The sequence below is a fragment of the Chionomys nivalis genome, chromosome 17, assembly GCF_950005125.1.
Source record: "Chionomys nivalis chromosome 17, mChiNiv1.1, whole genome shotgun sequence".
Taxonomy (NCBI): domain Eukaryota; kingdom Metazoa; phylum Chordata; class Mammalia; order Rodentia; family Cricetidae; genus Chionomys; species Chionomys nivalis.
Window position 1 is genome coordinate 65,521,594 of NC_080102.1, and position 9,118 is coordinate 65,530,711.

Genomic DNA, 9,118 nt, shown 5'->3' on the forward strand with positions numbered 1-9,118 from the left:
GCTTGTCTTGACAAAGAAACGCATGTGCGTTTCTTACTAAAGCTTTCGTGAAATTAATAAACTTTCAAAAGAACGCGATTATCTTTCAAAGTAAAGCTTGTATTGAGAAAAGCAACACTTATCTCAGTTCTAACAATGCTTTCACACGTACCACCAACTGCTTGTCTTGACAAAAAAACGCATGTGCGTTTCTTACTAAAGTTTTCGTGAAATTAATAAACTTTCAAAAGAACGCGATTATCTTTCAAAGTAAAGCTTGTACTGAGGAAATTAAACCTGATCTCATTGTAACAGTGCTTTCACACGTAGCAAACAACTGCTTGTCTTTACAAAGAAACGCATGTGCGTTTCTTACTAAAGCTTTCGTGAAATTCATAAACTTTCAAAAGAACGCGATTATCTTTCAAAGTTAAGCTTGTACTGAAAAGATGAACACTGATCTAAGTTCTAAAAAGCTTTCTTCCAATTAATAAACTTTCAAAGGAACGTGATTATCTTTCAATGTAAAACTTGTACTGAGAAGAGGAACACTGATCTCATTTCTAACAAAGATTTCGTGAAATAAATAAACTTTCAAAAGAACGTGAATATCTTTCAAAGTAAAGCTGTACTGAGAAAAGGAACACTCATCTCAGTTCTAACAGTGTTTTCACACGTAGCAAACAACTGCTTGTCTTTACAAAGAAACACATGTGCGTTTCTTACTAAAGCTTTCATGAAATTAATAAAATTTCAAATAACGTGATAATCTTTCAAAGTAAAGCTTGTACTGAGAAAAGGAACACTGATCTCAGTTCTAACAATGCTTTCACACGTAGCAAACTACTGCTTGTCTTTACAAAGAAACACATGTGCGTTTCTTACTAAAGCTTTCGTGAAATTAATAAACTTTCAAAAGAACGAGATTATTTTTCAACGAAAAGCTTGTACTGAGATAAAGAACACTGATCTATGTTCTAACAATGGTTTCCCACGTAGCAAACCAATGCTTGTCTTTACACAGAAACACATGTGCGTTTCTTACTAAAGCGTTATTGAAATTAATAAACTCTCATAAAAACGCGATTATCTTTCGAAGTAAAGCTTGTACTGAGAAGAGGAACACTGATCTCAGTTCTAGCAATGCTTTCACACGTAGCAAAAAACTGCTTGAATTTACAAACAAACATATGTGTTTTTCTTACTAAAGCTTTCGTGAAATTAATAAACTTTCAAAAGAATGGAATTATCTTTCAAAGTAAACCTTGTAATGAGGAAAGGAACACTGATCTCTGTTCTAACAATGCTTTCACACGTAGCAAAAAAATTCTTGTCTTTACAAAGAAACACATGTACATTTCTTTCTAAAGCTTTCGTGAAATTAATAAACTTTCATAGAACGCGATTATTTTTCAAAGTAAAGCTTGTGCTGAGAAAAGGAACATTGATCTCAGTTCTAACAATTCTTTCACACGTAGCACACAATTGCTTGTTTTTACAAAGAAACACATGTGCGTTTCTTACTAACGCTTTTGTGAAATTAAGAAACTTTCAAAAGAAGGCAATTATCTTTCAAATTAAATCTTGTGCTGAGAAAAGGAACACTGGTCTCAGTTCTCACAATGCTTTTAAACGTAGCAAACAACTGTTAGTCTTTACAAAGAAACATGTGCGTTTCTTACTAAAGCATTCTTGAAATCAAAAAACTTTTAAAAGAACGCGATTATCTTTCAAAATAAAGCTTGTACTGAGAAAAGGAACACTGCTCTCAGTTCTAACAATGCTTTCTCCCATAGCAAAAAGCTGCTTGTCTTTACAAAGAAACACATGTGCGTTTCTTACTAAAGCTTTCGTGAAATTAATAAACTTCCAAAAGAACGCGATAATCTTTCATAGTAAAGCTTGTGCTGAGAAAATGAACACTGATCTCAGTTCTAACAATGCTTTCACACGTATCATACAACTGCTTGTATTTACAAAGTAACACATGTTCGTTTCTTACTAACGCTTTCTTGAAATTAATAAACTTTCAAAAGAACGCGATTATCTTTCAAAATAAATCTTGTGCTGAGAAAAGGAACACTGATCTCAGTTCTAACAATGCTTTCACACGTAGCGAACAACTGCATGTCTTTACAAAGAACACATATCCGTTTCTTACTAAAGCTTTCGTGAAAATAATAAACTTTCAAAAGAACCCGATTATCTTTCAACGTAAAGATTGTAATGAGAAAAGGAACACTGATCTAAGTTCTAACAATGCTTTCATACGTAGCAAACAACTGCTTGTCTTTACAAAGAAACACATGTGCGTTTCTTACTAAAGTTTTCGTGAAATTAATAAACTTTCAAAGAACGCGATTATCTTTGAAAGTAAAGCTTGTGCTGAGAAAATGAACACTGATCTCAGTTTCAACAATGCTTTCACACGTAGCAAACAACTGCTTGTCTCTACACAGAAACACATGAGCGTTTCTTACTAAAGCATTATTGAAATTAATAAACTCTCAAAAAAATGCGATTATCTTTCAAAGTAAAGCTTGTGCTGAGAAAAGGAACACTGTTCTCAGTTCTAACAATGCTTTCACCTGTAGAAAAACACTGCTTTTTTTTACACAGAAACACATGTGGGTTGTCTATAAAAGCTTTCGTGAAATTAATAAATTTTCAAAAGAACGTGATTAACTTTCTAAGTAAAGCTGGTACTGAGAAAAGTACCTCTGATCTCAGTTCTAACAATGCTTTCACACGTAGAAAACACCTGCTTTTCTTTACAAAGAAACACATATGCGTTTCTTACTAAAGCTTTCGTGAAATTAATAAACTTTCAAAAGAACGTGATTATCTTTCAAAGTTAAACTTTTACTGAGAAGAGGAACACTGATCTCAGTTCTAACAAGCGTTCATGCAATTAATAAACTTCCAAAAGCACGAGATTATATTTCAAAGTAAAGCTTGTGCTGAGAAGAGGAACACTGATCTCAGTTCTAACAAATCTTTCGTGCAATTAATAAACTTTCAAAAGAACGAGATTATCTTTTAAAGTAAAGCTTGTGCTGAGAAGAGGAACACTGATCACAGTTCTAACCAAGTTTTCGTGAAATAAATAAACTTTCAAAAGAACGTGATGATCTTTCAAAGTAACACTTGTACTGAGAAAAGCAACACTGATCTCAGTTCTAACAATGCTTTCACACGTAGCAAACAACTGCTTGTCTTTACAAAGAAACACATGTGCGTTTCTTACTTAAGCTTTCGTGAAATTAATAAACTTTAAAAAGAACGTGATTATCTTTCAAAGTTATGTTTGTACTGAGAAAAGAAACACAGATGTCAGTTCTAACAATGCGTTCACACGTAGTAAACAACTGCTTGTCTTTACAAAGAAACACATGTGCTTTTCTTACTAAAGCTTTCGTGAAATTAATAAATTTTCAAAAGAACGCGATTATTTTTCAAAGTAAACTTGAGAGCGAAAAGGGACACTGATCTCGGTTCTAACAATGCTTTCACACGTAGCAAACAACTGCTTGTCTTTACAAAGAAACACATGTGCATTTCTTACTACACCTTTCATGAAATTAAAAAACATTCAAAAGAACGCAATTATCTTTCAAAGTAAAGCTTGTTCTGAGAAAAGGAACACTGATCTCAGTTCTAACAATGCTTTCACACGTAGCAAACAACTGCTTGTCTTTACAAAGAAACACATGTGTTTTTCTTACTAAAGCTTTCGTGAAATTAATAAACTTTCAAAAGAACGTGATTATCTTTCAAAGTTAAGCTTGTACTGAAAAGAGGAACACTGATTTCAGTTCTAACAAGCTTTCGTGCAATTAAGAAACTTCCAAAAGAACGTGATTATCTTTACAAGTAAAGCTTGTACTGATAAGAGGAACACTGATCACAGTTCTAACCAAGATTTCGTGAAATAAATTAACTTTCAAAAGAACGTGATGATCTTTCAAAGTAACACTTGTACTGAGAAAAGGAACACTTATCTCAGTTCTAACATTGCTTTCACACGTAGCAAACAACTGCTTGTCTTTACAAAGAAACACATGTGCGTTTATTACTAAAGCTTTCGTGAAATTAATAAACTTTCAAATAACGTGATTATCTTTCAAAGTAAAGCTTGTACTGAGAAAAGGAACACTGATCTCAGTTGTTACAAATCTTTCGTGCAATTAACAAACTTTCAAAAGAACGTGATTATCTTTCAAAGTAAAGTTTGCAATGAGAAGAGGAACACTGATCTCAGACCTAAGCTGTACTGAGAAAAGGAACACTGATCTCAGTTCTAACAGTGCTTTCACACGTAGCAAACAACTGCATGTCTTTACAAAGAAACACATGTGCGTATCCTACTAAAGCTTTCTTGAAATTAATAAACTTTCAAAGAACGCGATTATCTTTCAAAATAAAGCTTGTGCTGAGAAAAGGAACGCTGATCTCAGTTCTAACAATGCTTTCACACGTAGCAAACAACTGCTTGTGTTTACATAGGAACACATGTCCGTTTCGTACTAAAGCTTTCGTGAAATTAATAAACTTTCAAAAGAACGTGATTATCTTTCAAAGTTAAGCTTGTACTGAGAAAGGAAACACTGTTTTCAGTTCTAACAATGCTTTCACATGTAGCAAACAACTGCTTTCCTTTACAAAGATACACATGTGCGTTTCTTACTAAAGCTTTCGTGATATTAATAAACTTTCAAAAGAACGTGATTATCTTTCAAAGTTAAGCTTGTACTGAAAAGAGGAACACTGATCTAAGTTCTAAAAAGCTTTCTTCCAATTAATAAACTTTCAAAGGAACGTGATTATCTTTCAATGTAAAGCTTGTACTGAGAAGAGGAACACTGATCTCATTTCTAACAAAGATTTCGTGAAATAAATAAACTTTCAAAAGAACATGATTATCTTTCAAAGTAAAGCTTGTACTGAGAAAAGGAACACTCATCTCAGTTCTAACAGTGCTTTCACACGTAGCAAACTACTGCTTGTCTTTACAAAGAAACACATGTGCGTTTCTTACTAAAGCTTTCGTGAAATTAATAAACTTTCAAAAGAACGAGATTATTTTTCAACGAAAAGCTTGTACTGAGATAAAGAACACTGATCTAAGTTCTAACAATGCTTTCACACGTAGCAAACAACTGCTTCTCTTTACACAGAAACGCATGTGCGTTTCTTACTAAAGCTTTCGTGTAATTAATATACTTTCAAAAGAACGTGATTATCTTTGCAAGTAAAGCTTGTAATGAGAAGAGGAACACTAATCTCAGTTCTAACAAATCATTCGTGCAATTAACAAACTTTCAAAAGAACGTGATTATCTTTCAAAGTAAAGCTTGTACTGAGAAGAGTAACACTGATCTCAGACGTAAGCTTGTACTGAGAAGAGGAACACTGATCTCAGTTCTAACAGTGCTTTCACACGTAGCAAACAACTGCTTGTCTTTACAAAGAAACACATGTGCGTTTCTTACTAAAGCTTTCGTGAAATTAATAAACTTTCAAAAGAACGCGATTATCTTTCTAAGTAAAGCTTGTCTTGAGAAAAGAAACAATGATATCTGTTGTAATATTAGCGCTACTCTGTTGTAATATTTGCGGCAGAGCTGTATCCCCGGCATCCAGCCGCCCACATGCCTATCTTATGCCCCGAAATTATTACACGGAAACTGTATTCTTTTAATCACTTCCTGGCCCATTAGCTCCAACCTCTTATTGGCTAGCTCTTACATATTGATCTAACCCATTTCTAATATTCTGTGTAGTACCACGAGCTGGCTTACCAGGAAAGATCTTAACCTGCGTCTGTCTGGAGTGGGAGAATCATGGCGACTCCTCACTCAGCTTCTTTCTCCCAGCATTCTGTCTGTTTACTCCACCCACCTAAGGGCTGGCCTATAAATGGGCCAAGGCAGTTTCTTTATTAAATGAAAGTAACTCCTCCATCATTTCCCCTTTTTTGTTTAAACAAAAAAGAAAGGCTTTAACTTTAACATAGTAAAATTACATATAACAAGACAGTTGTCAAGCAAGAATTACAGTTACAATATTTATATCTATCTTTTATCATAACTAAGGAAAACTATAACTATAACTAACCGTTCTTCAACTCCATCAAAGACTCCAGAAGGATATAATCTTACCTAAGTAAACAAGAAATAAGAAATTTCAAACTTTAGAAATGACAGAGACATCTCTCTGCCTGGACAGTCACCCAAAGTTCTTTTCTTACTGTTGGGGCATCCATCTTCAGCCTACAGGCCCATAGTATCCAGCAGACACATTTTCATGAAGCAGGAAATTCCAAAGACAGTTCAGTCACTATCTGCTGTGTCCTGCAGAATGTCTTGCAGACTCTTTTATGAATCAGGAACCCCGAAAGATCATCTCACCTTTACGCAAGTTCAGCAGTCCTTTTTCTGCGGGTTCTCTGTGTCTAGTTTATGCAATAGTCCAGGCAAGAACAGTTTCTTGCCCAAGTGGCTATCAAACCCCATAAGGATCCTCTTCGATGCCCATCTTCCTTTTGAAGTAGATTGGTGCTGCCAGGAGCAGACGTGTCTCATTGTCATGAAAAACCCTAAGTTATTAAAACACTTAAATGCCATATTCTGTAGCCTTTGCAAGATATGAAGAATGCCTATCAGAAATATATCTATGCACATCTAGAAAATCTAACTAACATGACTACAAGCTTGACTATTATTTATGATTATCCATTAGCAACCTATATTTCCTAATTATACATTACATTTTTAAATGAACTACACAATCACAATACCTTAATCAAGATCAGAAATACATATACATATAACAAAATTGACCTTAAAATCTATACAAATTCAAATTATTTATATCTATATCATATCCCCCTTTAAATGTAAAAGAACATTTATAAACCATATTTGGGAACATGGGCGCAGATTTTTCTCTCCAAACTGCTTCCTGCTGAATGGGGGCGTCGTTAATTAGGTCTTTTATGGGATAACCTGTGTGCCAGGGTCATCTCAGTTGGCAGTTGAGTGAAGTAATTTTTTGAGGGTGTTTACAGTAACCTTTCAGGAGGGCGCGGTCTATCATACCATATTGGGATAGAAGAAATCCACAGGGTCGCATCCTCTGTGAAAACAAAAGAAGACCCTCTCCAAAGCATCATGTCCTTAGACCCATATTCTGAAATCATAATACCCTTATATCCATTCTGGTTTAGCTTGGCAGCCCATATATTGAAATGTCTCTCTGTACTTAGCTCCTTCACAGTCAAAAATTTTAAAGAAAACACAATAATACAAAGAATCCAGACTCTCTGTGAATTTTCCATTTTTACGTGGCTTATTTTTCTTTATTTCTTTTAATCTATAACTATCTGTACTCTGTCTCTTTAAAGACTTTACCCTTTTTTTAAAACATTAACTTTATTCTTTATATATATTTTTTTCTCTCTCTCAAGCCTACGTACATTCATCAAACACTGTGGTCTTTTATGTCTTTTATGTCTGAATCTGTTTTATTGTGAATCTGTAATTTTTTTACTATCCAGGAGCATTTCTTAAAATGTTTTTTTTTTCCAAGTCGGCAGTTTTTGTGGTTTTATTTAAACACAAAACGTGCACGCAAGCCATCTACTCATTCTCTTCGCTGCGCAGCCTGGCGTTGGGATTGGTGACTCTGATGGCCAGCTGTGCTGCTCTTTCCACGATGGCTTTTCGGTTCTTGGAGGAAACATTGTGAGCAATCTCAGCACAGTAAGACTTGTTGCACATCAGCAGCACCTCCAGCTCCTTGACGTTGTGGACCAGAAACTTCCGGAAGCCGCTAGGCAGCATGTGCTTGGTTTTCTTGTTGCTCCCATAACCAATGTTGGGCATCAGGATCTGGCCCTTGAATCTTCTCCGCACCCTGTTGTCAATACCTCTGGGTTTCCGCCAGTTTCGCTTAATCTTGACATATCGGTCTGACTGGTGCCGGATGAACTTCTTGGTCCTCTTTTTGACGATCTTGGGCTTCACCAGAGGCCGGAGGGCAGCCATGATGCCGTAAAGGAGATGGCAGCCACCTCGCAGGTAGCGCCGAGGAAGAAGCCATTTCTTAAAATGTTAAGCACTTCTCAAAAACTTAAGTTGCACCATGTAGGGCTAATACGGTACCGCCTGTGTCCTGCCCAGTCGAAACCTTAACTGTGCTGTTATTACAGTAATTACGGTAGTTCCTGCCTGAGACCAGCACAGTTCAGCATGGCGGAGTTGAGCCGCTCCTGCCTCAGAGCCATTTGGTGCCCCTGAGCCACTCACAGTTCCAGACACAGTCCACATTGCCATCAAGCAAGCCATAGCACTTTACTCCAAATGCTCCATTCAAAAGCTCTGTCTCCCTCGGGAGCCAGACAGAGATCGCGATGGCAGCACAGCCCAGAAAGCCGGCATTTTAAAACAGCCAGTTTTTTCCTGTTGCTGAGTCAGGACAATTTCTTTGCTGCACGCAACCCACAAACAGCAAAAAGCTGTCTTGGGGGCCACTCTGTTGTAATATTAGCGCCACTCTGTTGTAATATTTGCGGCAGGGCTGCGTCCCTGGCACCCAGCCGCCCACATGGCTAGCTTATGCCCCGAAATAATTACACGGAAACTGTATTCTTTTAATCACTTCCTGGCCCATTAGCTCCAACCTCTTATTGGCTAGCTCTTACATATTGATCTAACCCATTTCTAATATTCTGTGTAGTACCACGAGCTGGCTTACCAGGAAAGATCTTAACCTGCGTCTGTCTGGAGTGGGAGAATCATGGCGACTCCTCACTCAGCTTCTTTCTCCCAGCATTCTGTCTGTTTACTCCACCCGCCTAAGGGCTGGCCTATAAATGGGCCAAGGCAGTTTCTTTATTAAATGAAAGTAACTCCTCCATCAGATATCAGTTCTAACAATGCTTTGACATATAGCAAACAACTGCTTGTCTTTACAAAGAAACACATGTGCGTTTCTTACTAAAGCTTTGGTGAAATTAAAAATCTTTCAAAGAACGCGATTATCTTTCAAAGTAAAGTTTGTACTGAGAAAAGGAACACTGATCTCAGTTCTAACAATGCTTTGACATGTAGCAAACAACTGCTTGTCTTTACAAAGA

At 36.4% G+C, this 9,118-nt stretch overlaps 1 protein-coding gene across 1 annotated transcript; it reads right to left on the reverse strand.

The window, feature by feature from the left end:
- Positions 1-7,571: 7,571 nt before the first annotated feature.
- Positions 7,572-8,070, reverse strand: LOC130888907 (60S ribosomal protein L32). The gene has a single exon (XM_057792277.1). It carries the CDS (start codon positions 8,025-8,027, stop codon positions 7,620-7,622), a length of 408 nt encoding a protein of 135 aa, XP_057648260.1. The 5' UTR covers positions 8,028-8,070; the 3' UTR covers positions 7,572-7,619.
- Between the last annotated feature and the right edge of the window lie 1,048 nt (positions 8,071-9,118).

Bases quoted from the DNA above. Each gene is read 5' to 3' on its own strand.
- LOC130888907 (XM_057792277.1), bottom strand. From the start codon at position 8,027: ATGGCTGCCCTCCGGCCTCTGGTGAAGCCCAAGATCGTCAAAAAGAGG.